At 48.8% G+C, this 21,329-nt stretch overlaps 1 protein-coding gene across 1 annotated transcript in view; it reads right to left on the reverse strand.

Annotated features, from left to right (window-relative positions):
- ARMH3 (armadillo like helical domain containing 3) overlaps positions 1–21,329 on the reverse strand; it is a 211,937-nt gene that overhangs the window by 78,945 nt on the left and 111,663 nt on the right. The window contains exons 20-22 of the mRNA XM_068258854.1: positions 17,282–17,370; positions 11,902–11,984; positions 10,036–10,162 (exon numbers count right to left, since the gene is read on the reverse strand). Coding sequence (XP_068114955.1) covers positions 10,036–10,162; positions 11,902–11,984; positions 17,282–17,370 — 299 coding nt within the window. The remainder of the gene's footprint in view (positions 1–10,035; positions 10,163–11,901; positions 11,985–17,281; positions 17,371–21,329) is intronic.

Raw genomic sequence — 21,329 nt, forward strand, 5'->3', positions numbered from 1 at the left:
GACTACAGATAATGGGAGGCTGATCAGACAGGGGTGGCTCAGTATGCTGTAGCCGGGCTATATGTTACACTGGCAGCGGCAAGGGGGTCACACTGGCTGACCTGTCACTGATCCTCGGCTGCTGTGTGATATGGTGACAGTGACAGAATGCAGATAATGGGGGGCTGGTCAGACAGGGGTGGCTCAGTATGCTGTAGCCGGGCTATATGTTACACTGGCAGCGGAGGGGGGGTCGTACAGGCTGACCTGTCACTGATCCTCGGCCGCTGTGTGACATGGTGACAGTGACAGATGCAGATAATGGGAGGCTGGTCAGGCAGGGGTGGCTCAGTATGCTGTAGCCGGGCTATATGTTACACTGGAAGCGGCGAGGGGGTCACACAGGCTGACCTGTCACTGATCCTCGGCTGCTGTGTGACATGGTGACAGTGACAGATGCAGATAATAGGAGGCTGGTCAGGCAGGGGTGGCTCAGTATGCTGTAGCTGGGCTATATGTTACACTGGCAGCGGTGAGGGGGTCACACAGGCTGACCTGTCACTGATCCTCGGCCGCTGTGTGACATGGTGACAGTGACAAATGCAGATAATAGGAGGCTGGTCAGGCAGGGGTGGCTCAGTATGCTGTAGCTGGGCTATATGTTACACTGGCAGCAGCGAGGGGGTCACACAGGCTGACCTGTCACTGATCCTCGGCCGCTGTGTGACATGGTGACAGTGACAAATGCAGATAATAGGAGGCTGGTCAGGCAGGGGTGGCTCAGTATGCTGTAGCTGGGCTATATGTTACACTGGCAGCGGTGAGGGGGTCACACAGGCTGACCTGTCACTGATCCTCGGCCGCTGTGTGACATGGTGACAGTGACAGATGCAGATAATGGGAGGCTGGTCAGGCAGGGGTGGCTCAGTATGCTGTAGCCGGGCTATATGTTACACGGGCAGCGGCGAGGGGGTCACACTGGCTGACCTGTCACTGATCCTTGGCCGCTGTGTGACATGGTGACAGTGACAGATGCAGATAATGGGAGGCTGGTCAGGCAGGGGTGGCTCAGTATGCTGTAGCCGGGCTATATGTTGCACTGGCAGCGGCGAGGGGGTCACACAGGCTGACCTGTCACTGATCCTCGGCTGCTGTGTGACATGGTGACAGTGACAGATGCAGATAATGGGAGGCTGGTCAGACAGGGGTGGCTCAGTATGCTGTAGCCGGGCTATATGTTACACTGGCAGCAGCGAGGGGGTCACACAGGCTGACCTGTCACTGATCCTCGGCTGCTGTGTGACATGGTGACAGTGACAGATGCAGATAATGGGGAGCTGATCAGACAGGGGTGGCTCAGTATGCTGTAGCCGGGCTATATGTTACACTGGCAGCGGCAAGGGGGTCACACTGGCTGACCTGTCACTGATCCTCGGCTGCTGTGTGACATGGTGACAGTGACAGATGCAGATAATGGGGAGCTGATCAGACAGGGGTGGCTCAGTATGCTGTAGCTGGGCTATATGTTACACTGGCAGCAGCGAGGGGGTCACACAGGCTGACCTGTCACTGATCCTCGGCCGCTGTGTGACATGGTGACAGTGACAAATGCAGATAATAGGAGGCTGGTCAGGCAGCGGTGGCTTAGTATGCTGTAGCCGGGGTATAGGTTACACTGGCAGCGGCGAGGGGGTCACACAGGCTGACCTGTCACTGATCCTCGGCCGCTGTGTGACATGGTGACAGTGACAGATGCAGATAATGGGGAGCTGATCAGACAGGGGTGGCTCAGTATGCTGTAGCCGGGCTATATGTTACACTGGCAGCAGCGAGGGGGTCACACAGGCTGACCTGTCACTGATCCTCGGCCGCTGTGTGACATGGTGACAGTGACAAATGCAGATAATGGGAGGCTGGTCAGGCAGCGGTGGCTCAGTATGCTGTAGCCGGGCTATATGTTACACTGGCAGCGGCAAGGGGGTCACACAGGCTGACCTGTCACTGATCCTCGGCCGCTGTGTGACATGGTGACAGATGCAGATAATGGGAGGCTGGTCAGGCAGGGGTGGCTCAGTATGCTGTAGCCGGGCTATATGTTACACTGGCAGCAGCGAGGGGGTCACACAGGCTGACCTGTCACTGATCCTCGGCCGCTGTGTGACATGGTGACAGTGACAGATGCAGATAATGGGAGGCTGGTCAGGCAGGGGTGGCTCAGTATGCTGTAGCCGGGCTATATGTTACACTGGCAGCGGTGAGGGGGTCACACTGGCTGACCTGTCACTGATCCTCGGCCGCTGTGTGACATGGTGACAGTGACAGATGCAGATAATGGGAGGCTGGTCAGACAGGGGTGGCTCAGTATGCTGTAGCCGGGCTATATGTTGCACTGGCAGCAGAGGGGGGGTCGTACAGGCTGACCTGTCACTGATCCTCGGCCGCTGTGTGACATGGTGACAGTGACAAATGCAGATAATGGGAGGCTGGTCAGGCAGCGGTGGCTCAGTATGCTGTAGCCGGGCTATATGTTACACTGGCAGCGGTGAGGGGGTCACACTGGCTGACCTGTCACTGATCCTCGGCCGCTGTGTGACATGGTGACAGTGACAGATGCAGATAATGGGGGGCTGGTCAGACAGGGGTGGCTCAGTATGCTGTAGCCGGGCTATATGTTACACTGGCAGCGGCGAGGGGGTCGCACAGGCTGACCTGTCACTGATCCTTGGCCGCTGTGTGACATGGTGACAGTGACAGAATGCAGATAATGGGGGGCTGGTCAGGCAGGGGTGGCTCAGTATGCTGTAGCTGGGCTATATGTTACACTGGCAGCAGCGAGGGGGTCACACAGGCTGACCTGTCACTGATCCTCGGCCGCTGTGTGACATGGTGACAGATGCAGATAATGGGAGGCTGGTCAGGCAGGGGTGGCTCAGTATGCTGTAGCCGGGCTATATGTTACACTGGCAGCGGCGAGGGGGTCACACAGGCTGACCTGTCACTGATCCTCGGCCGCTGTGTGACATGGTGACAGTGACAGACTACAGATAATGGGAGGCTGATCAGACAGGGGTGGCTCAGTATGCTGTAGCCGGGCTATATGTTACACTGGCAGCGGCAAGGGGGTCACACTGGCTGACCTGTCACTGATCCTCGGCTGCTGTGTGATATGGTGACAGTGACAGAATGCAGATAATGGGGGGCTGGTCAGACAGGGGTGGCTCAGTATGCTGTAGCCGGGCTATATGTTACACTGGCAGCGGAGGGGGGGTCGTACAGGCTGACCTGTCACTGATCCTCGGCCGCTGTGTGACATGGTGACAGTGACAGATGCAGATAATGGGAGGCTGGTCAGGCAGGGGTGGCTCAGTATGCTGTAGCCGGGCTATATGTTACACTGGAAGCGGCGAGGGGGTCACACAGGCTGACCTGTCACTGATCCTCGGCTGCTGTGTGACATGGTGACAGTGACAGATGCAGATAATAGGAGGCTGGTCAGGCAGGGGTGGCTCAGTATGCTGTAGCTGGGCTATATGTTACACTGGCAGCAGCGAGGGGGTCACACAGGCTGACCTGTCACTGATCCTCGGCCGCTGTGTGACATGGTGACAGATGCAGATAATGGGAGGCTGGTCAGGCAGGGGTGGCTCAGTATGCTGTAGCCGGGCTATATGTTACACGGGCAGCGGCGAGGGGGTCACACAGGCTGACCTGTCACTGATCCTCGGCCGCTGTGTGACATGGTGACAGATGCAGATAATGGGAGGCTGGTCAGGCAGGGGTGGCTCAGTATGCTGTAGCCGGGCTATATGTTACACTGGAAGCGGCGAGGGGGTCACACAGGCTGACCTGTCACTGATCCTCGGCTGCTGTGTGACATGGTGACAGTGACAGATGCAGATAATAGGAGGCTGGTCAGGCAGGGGTGGCTCAGTATGCTGTAGCTGGGCTATATGTTACACTGGCAGCAGCGAGGGGGTCACACAGGCTGACCTGTCACTGATCCTCGGCCGCTGTGTGACATGGTGACAGATGCAGATAATGGGAGGCTGGTCAGGCAGGGGTGGCTCAGTATGCTGTAGCCGGGCTATATGTTACACTGGCAGCGGCGGTCGCAGCGTCTGTCACAGATATGTGAATTCATGTAAAACCTTCATACTCACCTGGCCCTTCCTCCTGCCCCCTTCAGGCTGTGGGCTTGCACGCCATCTCTCCGGGCTGATCTAGTCATCCGCTAGCTGTCCCGGTACACTGGTCAGTCATGCAGCCATCGCACTCCTGTAGCTGGGAGCGTAGCGTCCTACTGTACACACACAGAACACTCCATGAAAGGCGCACGTGTGGCCGTGACTCATATGTGCAATGAAGCGTGACTGACAGAAGCACCGGGATGGCTAGCGGACAGCCAGAGCGGCCTGGAGGGACGGCACAAGAGCCTGGAGGGGCTGCAGGAAGCGCCAGGTCCTTATAAGGGCTTATTCACTCTATGTGCTGCGCTCTCAGTTTTGGCGCAATGCACATTGTGTACGATCCATATGGCAACATCAGAGTCCATAGACGTTCATGTTACCATTCACATTACAGGTGTGCGCTCCTGTGCCTTACGTTGTAACGCATCTGGGAACATTTTATCCAACAACGCATACGTTTCCCGATGGGTACGGCTGCCGACGTCTGCGCTTAGCGCACCAGAACATGTGATAACTGTGTGATGGCAGCACATACACGAAAAATCGCATGTGTGGATGTGTTCTGTAGTGTAAATGAGCCCTAAATGTTTTACATTCATTTTTTCTTTAGAATGGGTCCTTCATTTCTGCTATAAAAGATGAGAGCTTCTTTTCCGGGACGTCTTATTTTCCCATTAACAACAATCTACATTTATTCTTAAAAAAACAAACAACATTTAGCCAAATCCAGTGACAGCCTCACATTCTGTAACGCCCTGATCACAGCTCTGATCCGGGAATCCCATCAGGACTCTCTTCCCTCTCTCCAGGTACCAATCACAGCTCTGATCCGGGAATCCCATCAGGACTCTCTTCCCTCTCTCCAGGTACCAATCACAGCTCTGATCCGGGAATCCCATCAGGACTCTCTTCCCTCTCTCCAGGTACCAATCACAGCTCTGATCCGGGAATCCCATCTGGACTCTCTTCCCTCTCTCCAGGTACCAATCACAGCTCTGATCCGGGAATCCCATCAGGACTCTCTTCCCTCTCTCCAGGTACCAATCACAGCTCTGATCCGGGAATCCCATCTGGACTCTCTTCCCTCTCTCCAGGTACCAATCACAGCTCTGATCCGGGAATCCCATCAGGACTCTCTTCCCTCTCTCCAGGTACCAATCACAGCTCTGATCCGGGAATCCCATCTGGACTCTCTTCCCTCTCTCCAGGTACCAATCACAGCTCTGATCCGGGAATCCCATCAGGACTCTCTTCCCTCTCTCCAGGTACCAATCACAGCTCTGATCCGGGAATCCCATCTGGACTCTCTTCCCTCTCTCCAGGTACCAATCACAGCTCTGATCCGGGAATCCCATCAGGACTCTCTTCCCTCTCTCCAGGTACCAATCACAGCTCTGATCCGGGAATCCCATCAGGACTCTCTTCCCTCTCTCCAGGTACCAATCACAGCTCTGATCCGGGAATCCCATCAGGACTCTCTTCCCTCTCTCCAGGTACCAATCACAGCTCTGATCCGGGAATCCCATCAGGACTCTCTTCCCTCTCTCCAGGTACCAATCACAGCTCTGATCCGGGAATCCCATCTGGACTCTCTTCCCTCTCTCCAGGTACCAATCACAGCTCTGATCCGGGAATCCCATCTGGACTCTCTTCCCTCTCTCCAGGTACCAATCACAGCTCTGATCCGGGAATCCCATCAGGACTCTCTTCCCTCTCTCCAGGTACCAATCACAGCTCTGATCCGGGAATCCCATCTGGACTCTCTTCCCTCTCTCCAGGTACCAATCACAGCTCTGATCCGGGAATCCCATCTGGACTCTCTTCCCTCTCTCCAGGTACCAATCACAGCTCTGATCCGGGAATCCCATCAGGACTCTCTTCCCTCTCTCCAGGTACCAATCACAGCTCTGATCCGGGAATCCCATCTGGACTCTCTTCCCTCTCTCCAGGTACCAATCACAGCTCTGATCCGGGAATCCCATCAGGACTCTCTTCCCTCTCTCCAGGTACCAATCACAGCTCTGATCCCGGAATCCCATCAGGACTCTCTTCCCTCTCTCCAGGTACCAATCACAGCTCTGATCCCGGAATCCCATCAGACTCTCTTCCCTTTCTCCAGGTACCAATCACAGCTCTGATCCCGGAATCCCATCAGGACTCTCTTCCCTCTCTCCAGGTACCAATCACAGCTCTGATCCCGGAATCCCATCAGACTCTCTTCCCTCTCTCCAGGTACCAATCACAGCTCTGATCCCGGAATCCCATCAGGACTCTCTTCCCTCTCTCCAGGTACCAATCACAGCTCTGATCCGGGAATCCCATCAGGACTCTCTTCCCTCTCTCCAGGTACCAATCACAGCTCTGATCCGGGAATCCCATCAGGACTCTCTTCCCTCTCTCCAGGTACCAATCACAGCTCTGATCCCGGAATCCCATCAGGACTCTCTTCCCTCTCTCCAGGTACCAATCACAGCTCTGATCCGGGAATCCCATCAGGACTCTCTTCCCTCTCTCCAGGTACCAATCACAGCTCTGATCCGGGAATCCCATCTGGACTCTCTTCCCTCTCTCCAGGTACCAATCACAGCTCTGATCCCGGAATCCCATCAGGACTCTCTTCCCTCTCTCCAGGTACCAATCACAGCTCTGATCCCGGAATCCCATCAGGTCTCTCTTCCCTCTCTCCAGGTACCAATCACAGCTCTGATCCGGGAATCCCATCAGGACTCTCTTCCCTCTCTCCAGGTACCAATCACAGCTCTGATCCGGGAATCCCATCTGGACTCTCTTCCCTCTCTCCAGGTACCAATCACAGCTCTGATCCGGGAATCCCATCAGGACTCTCTTCCCTGTCTCCAGGTACCAATCACAGCTCTGATCCCGGAATCCCATCAGGTCTCTCTTCCCTCTCTCCAGGTACCAATCACAGCTCTGATCCGGGAATCCCATCAGGACTCTCTTCCCTCTCTCCAGGTACCAATCACAGCTCTGATCCCGGAATCCCATCAGGACTCTCTTCCCTCTCTCCAGGTACCAATCACAGCTCTGATCCGGAAATCCCATCAGGACTCTCTTCCCTGTCTCCAGGTACCAATCACAGCTCTGATCCGGGAATCCCATCAGGACTCTCTTCCCTCTCTCCAGGTACCAATCACAGCTCTGATCCGGGAATCCCATCTGGACTCTCTTCCCTCTCTCCAGGTACCAATCACAGCTCTGATCCCGGAATCCCATCAGGACTCTCTTCCCTCTCTCCAGGTACCAATCACAGCTCTGATCCCGGAATCCCATCAGGACTCTCTTCCCTCTCTCCAGGTACCAATCACAGCTCTGATCCGGGAATCCCATCAGGACTCTCTTCCCTCTCTCCAGGTACCAATCACAGCTCTGATCCGGGAATCCCATCTGGACTCTCTTCCCTCTCTCCAGGTACCAATCACAGCTCTGATCCCAGAATCCCATCAGGACTCTCTTCCCTCTCTCCAGGTACCAATCACAGCTCTGATCCCGGAATCCCATCAGGACTCTCTTCCCTGTCTCCAGGTACCAATCACAGCTCTGATCCCGGAATCCCATCAGGACTCTCTTCCCTGTCTCCAGGTACCAATCCCAGCTCTGATCCGGGAATCCCATCAGGACTCTCTTCCCTCTCTCCAGGTACCACAATCTATACAGAGAGCCTGGCACTGGGCAGCCCTTGCTATTTTGGGTCAGGGGGGCTCTGAGTGCGACTCTTGGGGTGTCTGGCTGACTCCTTGGTGAACGGTCTGTCCTGCTGCATTCTATTGCTGATTGATTGTACTTCACTACATGTATGCCGCAGCTGCTGGCTGGGCACTGTTTATATTGATTTTCTATGCACTGCAACTAGGCCAAAGTTGTGAAGTAGGGCTTAACTTCTTAAGCAGTCTCAAAAGTCCTGAAAAATCATACTAGGGCTTATTTTCAGGGTAACTGGGTAGAGGCAAGTTACTTTATCACACAAACACAAATTCACTTTTGCTTATTCTTGCTATGTTCTGATATGACCCTGGCAACATTTTGCCAATTAACAAGGCACATTTTAGAAACCCCAGACCATTTTTTGTTTTGCATTTCTGAAGTTCTCCAAGCTTAGTAAATCAGCCCCAGTGTGAGGTCCCAGAAGCCCCCCTTTGGTGATTTAGGGTCCTTTCCCACTGCAAAACGCGTTTGTGACCAATTTTGATGTGCGTTTTTTATGCGTTTTTCTGATTGGCAAGTGTTGTCTTGATTTTTGAAAATAGATACTAGTGGTTAACCACTTTACCCCCGGCGGTACGAATTTCTCCGCCCCTTTTTTCCCTCCTAAAAAACCAGGGACGGAGAAATCCGTACCTTCCGCGCTACCGCCGCTGTCCGCGCTCCCGCCGCTCGTGCGCGCGCACCCGCCGCTCGTGCACGCCGCCGCCCGCTCGCCCGGAGATCAATGAAGGGGGAAATCCATTCCCGTTCGTTGATCTAAGCCCCCGCAATGATCTGCTGCTTCTTTCAGAAACAGCGCGATCATTGTGCGTCTCCCAGCCTCCTACTGCTTCCTGTAAGCGTCCTTCCGGACGCTTACAGGTCGCATGTAAACAAACACTCTGTGGCCATCTTGTGGCCAAATAGTAAACTACACCCTCAAAAGCATTTTACATATACAAACATTACATTTACACAATAAATTAACTCATTACCTCCCACACTCCCCAATTTTTATTTATTTTTTGTAATTAAAAAAAAAAAAATACAATAAAAAAAAACATAAATAGTTACCTTAGGGACTGAACTTTTTAAATATTTATGTCAAGAGGGTATAACACTGTTACTTTATAAACTACGGGCTTGTAATTAGGGATGGATGCAAAACTGAAAAAATGCACCTTTATTTCCAAATAAAATATTGTCGCCAAACATTGTGATAGGGACATAATTTAAATGGTTTTATAACCGGGACAAATGGGTTAATACATTTCATGGGTTTTAATTACAGTAGCATGCTTTATTTAAAAACTATAATGGCCGAAAACTGAAAAATAATAATTTTTTCCCACATTTTTTCCTATTTCCCCATTAAAACACATTTAGAATAAAATAATTCTTGGCATAATGTCCCACCTAAAGAAAGCCTAATTGGTGGCAAAAAAAACAAGATATAGTTCATTTCATTGGGATAAGAAATAATAAAGTTATAGATGAATGAATGGAAGGAGCGCTGAAAGGTGAAAATTGCTCTGGTGGTCAGGGGGTAAAACCCCTCAGTGGTGAAGTGGTTAAATCAATACAAAACATTTCTATGCGAACTAAACATGAACAATTCTCACATTGCTTACTGCCACTATACTTATAATGTCCTTAACTTGTAATATTCACACTGTCTGTCCTTGTATTGTTTTTGTTTGTGTTTGTTAAGCAACTGCCAAGACAAATTCCTTGTAGGTGCAAACTTACTTGGCGAAATAAAATGATTCTGATTCTGATTTTCATGAGTTTTTCAAGTGTTCCTATACTTTACATTGAAAAGCAAAACAAATCATAATCGCACAGGCATGCGTTTGCATTTATTTAAAAATCGGAACGCAGCGGTGGAAAAGGCTACCCAAGATTCTTATTTTAAACAGGCTGCACTTCAGAATCAGCAAACACATGTGATTTGCGTTTTTGGCAAAAACGCAGGCAGTGGAAAAGGGCCCTGACCCCAACTTGCCAAGACAGATGCAAAGAAAACGGCAGCAAATGTGGAGCAGCTGTAAAACCCCCTAATCCTGCCAGCTGGAGAACTGAACGAGGATCCCTATTGGACAGCGATGTCCCGCCTGTTTTAGCCCCGCCCCTGAGAGCCTTGTTCTGTCTCCGCCCAGCGTCTTACCCATGGAGTAGAGGTTGTCGAAGATCTGATGCATTCGTATGATCTCGTAGTACAGCTCGTCATAGCTGCCGGGGGTCGGGAGGAAGGTGTCCCCATATGTGATGAACATGTTAAACAAATTCACCACCTGACAAGAAAAAGACAAACAATCACTGAGAGAACCTCACAGGAGGTCCGTACGCGGAATATTCCTCCGCTCGCTGCTATCACCCCGGAAGCCATTTATAATGAAATGATAACACGTTATAAGGCAGCACAATCAGCTTACACTCTATATCAGCTTTATACATTCCCCCCGAGTCATTGAAGCATGGAACATGGCTGCCGGCAGGGGCGTAACAATAGACCCTGCAAGAGATGCAGCCACAGGGGGCCCCATCCTGAGAAACTGACAAGTGAGGGCAAGGAGAGAAAAAAACTTTCTGCTCTTTGCACAATTGTTCTAATGACTGCATCTGCTCAGCCACTGATAAGGAATCATACAAAGTTTTGTAGACAAAGATTTGTAGCCAGTCCCTATTCAGTGTGCAGGAGGAGGGGGCCCCATCCAAAGTTTTGCAGGGGGCCCAGTGATTTCTAGTTACGCCCCTGGCTGCCGGTCTAACGGATGCCCCTAATAATGCGAGGAGCGATTCTGCTGAGGAAACCGCATCCATGCCAGCGCGGCATTCACCGCTGCGCCACTAAATCACACTTCTTTCCTCTCTGAACTACGGCAACATCGCAGTGGCAGCGGCAAGTATCAATACCGCCATTCCTGTAGTGTGATAATAAGCCAAATACCGCAATGGCACCAGGGTAATCCCAAAAGTCAGCTTCATTTAATCAATTAAAGGGAACATTATATATGTTTGGTCACTACCCCATAACAGCTTCCTGGTCAGCACACTGTTAAACTGTAATATCACCCGCTTGAGCCATAGGGAAACATGGACGTTTCCTTGCACATTCAGTTGTAACTGACAGATGCTGATACATAACTGACAGCAACTGGTATATTTCAATTCTGATAAAATATTGTCAGAACTGGAAGGAATCACTGTAAGAAGAAAATGTTGAGCTTCTGAGAGGAACGGACGGTGAGGTTAGTATGTAATATTTATTTGCAGCTACGTCATGTGTTCATTTTAAATAATTTTACTCAGTTCAGGTTCACTTTAAGTCTTTATCATCTCTTTGTACAAAGTTTTCAGTCCCTGTGTTGTGGCATCACACTCCTCACCTATGGGTTGGAGGGATGGGGGCGGGGCTTTACATTAATACTGCTGAATAAACAGTTACCAGCATTCTGCAGTCATGTGACCAGCACTGCAGGGAGAGGAGAGGATAACTGGACAGAAGCAAGTTACATTACACAGAAAGAATACCTGGCAGGGCAGATAAAGCAAGCAGCTGCTAGGCTCTGTACACACACGTGACTAACGTCATCGGAAAACAATCGTTCCCTGATGGTTAGCAGCAAGCTAATGACGTCGGTGCACATTTGACTTCAACATCAGCACAACGACGATCTGGCAATTAGATCATTCCCAGAAGCACAAAAATGGGACCCGGAAGTGTGAGATTCAAAGCACAATGGAATGAATCGATCATTTGCTATTGTACAGTACAAACAATTAACAGTGATTATCTTCCGTCAGGACGGAACACTGTACATGGACAAGAATAGCTGTCTTTCACCATCGTTGGGACTTTTTAAAAAACGATTATTGATCGATCCGTCATTTGTTTCCGAGGACTGCAGTTGCATGTGTGTACAGAGCTATACTCTGCGGATGACCCCGGACCTGATCATATAACAATATCCTTATCTCTGTACTGCGGTAATAACTAACCAGTTTGCTTTGCCACACGCGGGATACGTACCATCAGCGCCAGCGAGAAGATGTTGTATTTGGCCAGCAGCACCGTCTCATAGGACATGAGGAACTTCAGCAAGTTTATCAGCGCTGGGAAAGAGGAAAGAGAGAGATAAGGAAACAATGAAATAGTATAAGCAGAGTGGAGAGCGGACACAAAGTCCCACATCATCCCCTGCGATATATATATATATATATATATACTGTATATACACACACATATATATATAAATATATATATATATATATATATATATATATATATATACACACACACACACATATACACACACACACATATACACACACATATATATATATATATATATATATATATATATATATATATATATAAGTTTGGACACACCTTCTCATTCAAAGTGGTTTCTTTATTTTCATGACTATGAACATTGTAGATTCACACTGAAGGCATCCAAACTATGAATTAACACATGTGGAGGTTTGGTACATAACCAAAAAGTGTGAACCAACTGAAAATACCTCATACAGGGAGTGCAGAATTATTAGGCAAATGAGTATTTTGAGCACATCATCCTCTTTATGCATGTTGTCTTACTCCAAGCTGTATAGGCTCGAAAGCCTACTACCAATTAAGCATATTAGGTGATAAGCATCTCTGTAATGAGAAGGGGTGTGGTCTAATGACATCTACACCCTATATCAGGTGTGCATAATTATTAGGCAACTTCCTTTCCTTTGGCAAAATGGGTCAAAAGAAGGACTTGACAGGCTCAGAAAGGTCAAAAATAGTGAGATATCTTGCAGAGGGATGCAGCACTCTTAAAATTGCAAAGCTTCTGAAGTGTGATCATCGAACAATCACGCGTTTCATTCAAAATAGTCAACAGGGTCACAAGAAGCGTGTGGAAAAACCAAGGCGCAAAAAAACTGCCCATGAACTGAGTCAAGCGTGCAGCTGCCAAGATGCCACTTGCCACCAGTTTGGCCATATTTCAGAGCTGCAACATCACTGGAGTGCCCAAAAGCACAAGATGTGCAATACTCAGAGACATGGCCATGGTAAGAAAGGCTGAAAGACGACCACCACTGAACAAGACACACAAGCTGAAACGTCAAGACTGGGCCAAGAAATATCTCAAGACTGATTTTTCTAAGGTTTTATGGACTGATGAAATGAGAGTGAGTCTTGATGGGCCAGATGGATGGGCCCGTGGTTGGATTGGTAAGGGGAAGAGAGCTCCAGTCCGACTCAGACGCCAGCAAGGTGGAGGTGGAGTACTGGTTTGGGCTGGTATCATCAAAGATGAGCTTGTGGGGCCTTTTTGGGTTGAGGATGGAGTCAAGCTCAACTCCCAGTCCTACTGCCAGTTTCTGGAAGACACCTTCTTCAAGCAGTGGTACAGGAAGAAGTCTGCATCCTTCAAGAAAAACATTATTTTCATGCAGGACAATGCTCCATCACACGCGTCCAAGTACTCCACAGCGTGGCTGACAAGAAAGGGTATAAAAGAAGAAAAACTAATGACATGGCCTCCTTGTTCACCTGATCTGAACCCCATTGAGAACCTGTGGTCCATCATAAAATGTGAGATTTACAAGGAGGGAAAACAGTACACCTTTCTGAACAGTGTCTGGTAGGCTGTGGTTGCTGCTGCACGCAATGTTGATGGTGAACAGATCAAAACACTGACATAATCCATGGATGGCAGGCGTTTGAGTGTCCTTGCAAAGAAAGGTGGCTATATTGGTCACTGATTTGTTTTTGTTTTGTTTTTGAATGTCAGAAATGTATATTTGTGAATGTTGAGATGTTATATTGGTTTCACTGGTAAAAATAAATAATTGAAATAGGTATATATTTGTTTTTTGTTAAGTTGCCTAATAATTATGCACAGTAATAGTCACCTGCACACACAGATATCCCCCTAAAATAGCTAAAATTTAAAACAAACTAAAAACTACTTTCAAAAATATTCAGCTTTGATATTAATGAGTTTTTGGGTTCATTGAGAACATGATTGTTGTTCAATAATACAATTATTCCTCAAAAATACCACCTGCCTAATAATTCTGCACTCCCTGTATTCTAGGTTCTTCAAAGTAGCCACCTTTTGCTTCGATTACTGGTTTGCACACTCTTGGTATTCTCTTGATGAGCTTCAAGAGGTAGTCACCTGAAATGGTCTTCCAACAGTCTTGAAGGAGTTCCCAGAGATGCTTAGCGCTTGTTGGCCCGTTTGCCTTCACTCTGTGGTCCAGCTCCACCCCAAACCATCTTGATTGGGTTCAGGTCTGGTGACTGTGGAGGCCAGGCCATCTGGCACAGCACCCCATCATTCTCCTTCCTGGTCAAATAGCCCTTACATAGCCTGGAGGTGTGTTTGGGGTCATTGTCCTGTTGAAAAATAAATGATGGTCCAACTAAACGCAAACCGGATGGAATAGCATGCCGCTGCAAGATGCTGTGGTAGCCATGCTGGTTCAGTACGCCTTCAATTTTGCATAAATCCCCAACAGTGTCACCAGCAAAGCACCCCCACATCTCCTCCTCCATGCTTCACGGTGGGAACCATCCGTTCACCTTTTCTGGTGAGTCCATCCGTTCACCTTTTCTGCGTCGCACAAAGACACGGTGGTTGGAACCAAAGATCTCAAATTTGGACTTATCAGACCAATGCACAGATTTCCACTGTTCGAATGTCCATTCCTTGTGTTTTTTAGCCCAAACAAGTCTCTGCTTGTTGCCTGTCCTTAGCAGTGGTTTCCTAGCAGATATTTTACCATGAAGACCTGATTCACACAGTCTCCTCTTAACAGTAGTTCTAGAGATGTGTCTGCTGCTAGAACTCTGTGTGGCATTGACCTGGTCTCTAATCTGAGCTGCTGTTAACCTGCGATTTCTGAGGCTGGTGACTCGGATGAACTTCTCCTCAGCAGCAGAGGTGACTCTTGGTCTTCCTTTCCTGGGGCGGTCCGCATTTGAGCCAGTTTCTTTGTAGCGTTTGATGGTTTTTGAGACTGCACTTGGGGACACTTTCAAAGTTTTCCCAAATTTTCAGACTGACTGACCGACCTTTATTTCTTAAAGTAATGATGGCCACTCGTTTTTTTTACTTAGCTGCTTTTTTCTTGCCATAATGCAAATTCTAACAGTCTATTCAGTAGGACTATCAGCTGTGTATCCACCTGACTTCTCCACAACGCAACTGATGGTCCCAACACCATTTATAAGGCAAGAAATCCCACTTATTAAACCTGACAGGGCACACCTGTGAAGTGAAAACCATTTCAGGTGACTACCTCTTGAAGCTCACCAAGAGAATGCCAAGAGTGTGCAAAGCAGTAATCAAAACAAAAGGTGGCTACTTTAAAGAACCTAGAATATGACATATTTTCAGTTGTGTCACACTTTTTGGTTATGTACTATACTTCCACATGTGTTAATTCATAGTTTGGATGCCTTCAGTGTGAATCTACAATGTTCATAGTCATAAAAATAAAGACAATTCTTTGAATGAGACGGTGTGTCCAAACTTTTGGCCTGATATATATATATATATATATACACACATACACACACACACACACACACACACACACACACACACACACACACACACAGACACAGACACACACACACACACACTGTACACACACACACACACACACACACAAAATCACACCTACAACTCCTTACTCCACCCCCGCCCAATCCCATATCCCGAAACAATTACACCTACAACTTCCTATTCCCCTTTGCACAATCCAAAGGCCAACTCTCTGTACTAATACTCCTCGACCTTTTCTCTGCCTTTAACATGGTCGATCACTCTCTGCTTCTCCAGACACTTTGGACACTGGAGATTATTGACAATGATCATTCCTGGATCACTCTTACATGTCTCAACCTTCCTTCACTGTACCCTACTCCAATACTAACTCCTCTTCACTATCTGTAGGTGTACCACAAGGCTCCGTACCAGGACCTCTCCTCTTCTCCATCTATACTCATGGCCTGAGAAAATGAATATAATGATTACACTCTTCTGATTTCCCCCATCACCTCTACGCTGGTGACATCTGAAATCTGTCTCTAATGCTGGGAATACACGATGCGTCTCCGCTCAATTGATTTTGCCGCTCAATTCCCCACTAGATTCTCTTATCTTCCGTTCGGGATTCTTAAAACGATTGATCGTGAGATCGGACATGTCGGAAAAAATCTATCGAACCATCTATCTGCTTGAAAAACGCGTTGTGTATTCCCAGCATAAGACTGAGCACTCTACACCATTATCTCGAGTCCCTGACTGTCCATCTGCTGCCTTCACATTCGTGTCATCTCATATCTCCTCTATCTGCTCCCCCACCTGTAGTTACCATTAAACAGCCATCTCCTGGGTAACTTTACAAAGTAGAGCAGCTGAGTGTAGGACGCCGCATATAAATGCCAGAGTCTATCAATAAACAGCTCCGTCCAGAAGAGCCGTCATCCACAACTACCTCCAGGGCTGCTGAATCAGCACAGTACAGCAATTATAAGCTGCAGCAAATACCCAGAGGAACATGATGTGTGACAACTAATGCTGACACCAGGGAGCAGCTGCCTGCGACCCGACAATCATTACAGGAAGGCAGAGCACACGCTGTACAGAACGCGACTACACACGGCTCTCACTAAAATACAACACCACCGGTCCAAACCTGGGCTTACTGAAGCAGAACCCGGGAAGGGTAGCAGGTAGCACAAGGCAGATTAACCATGACTGCGGCTGATAGTGTAGTGACCTGAAGGAGCGTTGCCAAGGTAACACGCAACGCTCACACGGGTTGTGCCATTTAGGCATCGTGCACACGCTGCCAGCGGCAGTCATAGAAAGATCGACGTGTTTCCTGCGCTCAGAAGTCTCACCCCAGGTCAGTGAATCAGCAATAACTCTGTGTATTCAGTCTGCTGTCCTATAGCTGAGCACATACCTCCCAACTTTTTGAGATGAGAAAGAGGGACAGTTAAGCCACACCCCTAATCACACCCCCGTCACACCCCTAATCACGCCCCTAGTCATAATACGATAAAAATTTAATACGAAAAATATGTTGTTTTATAATTCAAACCACACTGGTCCTTTCTATCCTGGTTCATTTTCCTTCATATTAACATTTTAAAATTAGTAATATATAAATTTAAAGGATGGGAATAAAGTTTAGAGTCAAACACATTTTTTTAGTAGAAAAATATATATATTTACATAGAAAGAGGGACAAAGTCCTGAAAGAGGGACAAATGAGGAGGAAAGAGGGATGGGGAACAGGGCTCCCAAAGAGGGACTGTCCCTCCAAAAGAGGGACAGTTGGGAGCTATGGGCCTGAGCGTGTAACCATGGCGACTGCTGTGCACAACCCACCTGACCACAGCTCCTTCCAGGTGTAGTGAAGTCTCACTCGACACTTCTTCTGGTAACACAGCAGCTTGTGTATGATCTGGATGCAGCGTCTGCCGGAGGAGATAAAGAGTCGTTACTTTACATGATAAGGACATAATACTCACACTGAAGTACAACAGCAGAGTTCACAAGCCAGCCAGTGTCTATTCCTAAATCCTAGCCTAGGCTGAAGAGAAGAGAACGTCCTTCACAGCCACCCTGCTAGAACGGTTCCCTTAGACTGAGAAGCTTCTGTAGTACTTGGAGAGAAAACAAACTGTCCAACAAGTTACAGCAGTGAAATTAGGAGCATAAAGACAGAGCCGGGTGTCCTTACCATATAGGTCATAATGACAGTCAAATGAACAAACGAGTGGCTCGAAAGACCACAAGCATAGATGCAGAAGAAAAGAGTAAAAATACTCAGCCTGGGGGTTCCCTGACAGGGAGGAGCTAAGAGGAGAAGGTCTAAGTACTGAACCTTGGGGTGCTCCATCAAGGAAGAGTTAAGGGAAGAAGATCTAAGTACTAAGCCTGGGGGTGCGCCATCAGAGAGGAGGTAAGAGGAGAAGGTCTAAGTACTGAACCTTGGGGTGCTCCATCTAGGAAGAGTTAAGGGAAGAAGATCTAAGTACTGAGCCTGGGGGTACTCCATCAGGGAGGAGGTAAGGGGAGAAGGTCTAAGTACTGAGCATGGGGGTACTCCATCAGGGAGGAGGTAAGTGGAGAAGGTCTAAGTACTGAACCTGGGGGTGCTCCATCAAGGAAGAGGTAAGGGAAGAAGGTCTAAGTACTGAGCCTGGGAGTACTACATCAGGGAGGAGGTAAGGGGAGAAGGTCTTAGTACTGAGCCTGGGAGTACTCCATCAGGGAGGAGGTAAGGGGAGAAGGTCTTAGTACTGAGCCTGGGAGTACTACATCAGGGAGGAGGTAAGTGGAGAAGGTCTAAGTACTGAGCCTGGGGGTACTCCATCAGGGAGGAGGTAAGGGGAGAAGGTCTTAGTACTGAGCCTGGGGGTACTCCATCAGGGAGGAGGTAAGGGGAGAAGGTCTAAGTACTGAGCCTGGGGGTACTCCATCAGGGAGGAGGTAAGGAGAGAAGGTCTAAGTACTGAGCCTGGGGGTACTCCATCAGGAAGGAGGTAAGAGGAGAAGGTCTAAGTACTGAGCCTGGGGGTACTCCAGCAGGGAGGAGGTAAGAGGAGAAGGTCTTAGTACTGAGCCTGGGGGTACTCCATCAGGGAGGAGGTAAGAGGAGAAGGTCTAAGTACTGAGCCTGGGGGTACTCCATCAGGGAGGAGGTAAGGGGAGAAGGTCTTAGTACTAAGCCTGGGGGTACTCCATCCGGGAGGAGGTAAGTGGAGAAGGTCTAAAGGCATTCAGCCGGGGGTACTTCATCTAGGGTGAGGAAATAGGGGAAAAGGTCTAAGTACTGAGCATGAGGGTACTCCATAAGGGAGGAGGTAAGGGGAGAAGGTCTTAGTACTGAGCCTGGGGGTACTCCATCAGGGAGGAGGTAAGGGGAGAAGGTCTTAGTACTGAGCCTGGGGGTACTCCACCAGGGAGGAGGAAAGGGAAGAAGGTCTACGTACTGAGCCTGGGGGTACTCCATGAGGGAGGAGGTAAGAGGAGAAGGTCTAAGTACTGAGCCTGGGGGTACACCATCAGGGAGGAGGTAAGGGAAGAAGGTCTACGTACTGAGCCTGGGGGTACTCCATCAGGGAGGAGGTAAGGAGAGAAGGTCTTAGTACTGAGCCTGGGAGTACTCCATCAGGGAGGAGGTAAGGAGAGAAGGTCTAAGTACTGAGCCTGGGGGTACTCTATCAGGGAGGAGGTAAGAGGAGAAGGTCTAAGTACTGAGCCTGGGGGTACTCCAGCAGGGAGGAGGTAAGAGGAGAAGGTCTTAGTACTGAGCCTGGGGGTACTCCATCAGGGAGGAGGTAAGAGGAGAAGGTCTAAGTACTGAGCCTGGGGGTACTCCATCAGGGAGGAGGTAAGGGGAGAAGGTCTTAGTACTGAGCCTGGGGGTACTCCATCAGGTAGGAGGTAAGGAGAGAAGGTCTAAGTACTGAGCCTGGGGGTACTCCATCAGGGAGGAGATAAGGAGAGAAGGTCTAAGTACTGTGCCTGGGGGTACTCCATCAGGGACGAGGTAAGAGGAGAAGGTCTAAGTACTGAGCCTGGTGGTACTCCAGCAGGGAGGAGGTAAGAGGAGAAGGTCTTAGTACTGAGCCTGGGGGTACTCCATCAGGGAGGAGGTAAGGGGAGAAGGTCTAAGTACTGAGCATGTGGGTACTCCATCAAGAAGGAGGTAAGGAGAGAAGGTCTAAGTACTGAGCCTTGGGGTACTCTGAGAAGTAAAGGTGCCCATACACTCGTCAGATTGGCAGCAGATAGATAAGAAATGCATCTGATGATCTATCTGATGCGTTTTTAGAACATTTTTTACCAGGATAGAATTCCAATAGATTTCAGTTTGAAATCTATTGAAATTCGATCTGATGGCATTTTTTTGCCATCAGATTTCCATTAAGGCCAATGCAAACTGATAAGCAATCTCATCAGATGGACCTAAATTTTCCACCCTGCAAGTTCGATGGAAATCCATCGAAATCAATCGAAATCGGCCATCGATCGGTCGATTGGCCAACCGATTTGCGATCGATCGATCGGGATCGATCGGTCGGCCAGAAAATCGGCTGAGTGTATGGGCCCCTTAAGAGGTGGAAGAGGTTTTTAGAAAACACTGAATGTGTTCATTAATAAGTACCAGGACAATTACTACATATGAGTTGGGGGCTCTTATCAGGCAGGGGCAGAGGGGAGATATCAGGTCAGGCAACCAGGCTGGTGTACAGACTGCTGACTGAAGGGAAAACACATGCAGACAATGGGCAGCAGTAAACCAGCATTACAGGGAGCAGTGCTGGGATGATTTATAATATTTATATGCCCATTCCGCTGATAGCTGCTTCCCCCACCGCGTTTATCACAAGATCCTCCCCCCACTAGACACACGAGTTCAGCGAGTAAATTCCCCAGCCTCTACTCACATAATGGAATCACTGCATCAGAATAAAAGCGAATATAAATGACTATCACCACCATCTGCTCATGTTCCCGGCCACGAGCTGCATCATTTATGAGATCAAACAGGCTTAATCGCTGATCCCAACCAGATCTCTCCCGTCCAGCGTACTCCGCGTCACGCGAGAAGCACGTTTAACAAATGAAGTCATTCATTAAACGGGAGATCAGAGCTCTACTCGAATGTTACTGCAATCAGCTTCAGTCATTTACAGAGATTGGATCTCCAGCCTTGCTTCCGTAATGCGGAGTACTACCTTATCCCCATCCTGCCCCTAGATCGCAAGAGAGTAAACTGACAGACAAGCGCTAATCTAAGGCAGAACTCCGATCCACAATCTAACCACATATCCAGAGTGTTCAGTGACTCAATGCTAAATACGATATTTCCATCCTGCCCCTAGATCGCAAGAGAGGAAACTGACAGACAAGCGCTAATCTAAAGCAGAACTCCGATCCACAATCTAACCACATAGCCAGAGCGTTCAGTGACTTGATGCAAAATACGATATTATTTCCATCCTGCCCCTAGATTGGGAGAGAGAAAACTGACAGACAAGCGCTAATCTAAGGCAGAACTCTGCTCAGAAATATAATTTTATATCCAGAGCATTCAATGGCTCAAAGTCCTTTCCTGAGAGCTGCCTGCCCCCCGTACAGATCATAGGTGGTCCAGCCATTCAGCCTGGCAATGGGGACCTGCGGTGGCCTGACTTATCATTACAGGCCATTATTGTACACTGTAAGTGTGATTCTGCTGCCGTGTATGTATGAAGTGTCTGTTCCCCCCTCTCCTATAAATAATATACAATACAGTGCTGAACCAGTAGTTTATATAAATACTGAATAAACTGACTGCAATAATATTGATACAAAGCGCAATAAAAGTCTGTAAGCTTTGCAATAACTAACTCTTCATGTCCGTCACAGGAAGTGCGTGCGT

The sequence above is a fragment of the Hyperolius riggenbachi genome, chromosome 10 (assembly GCF_040937935.1).
Source record: "Hyperolius riggenbachi isolate aHypRig1 chromosome 10, aHypRig1.pri, whole genome shotgun sequence".
In the NCBI taxonomy this organism is placed as follows: domain Eukaryota; kingdom Metazoa; phylum Chordata; class Amphibia; order Anura; family Hyperoliidae; genus Hyperolius; species Hyperolius riggenbachi.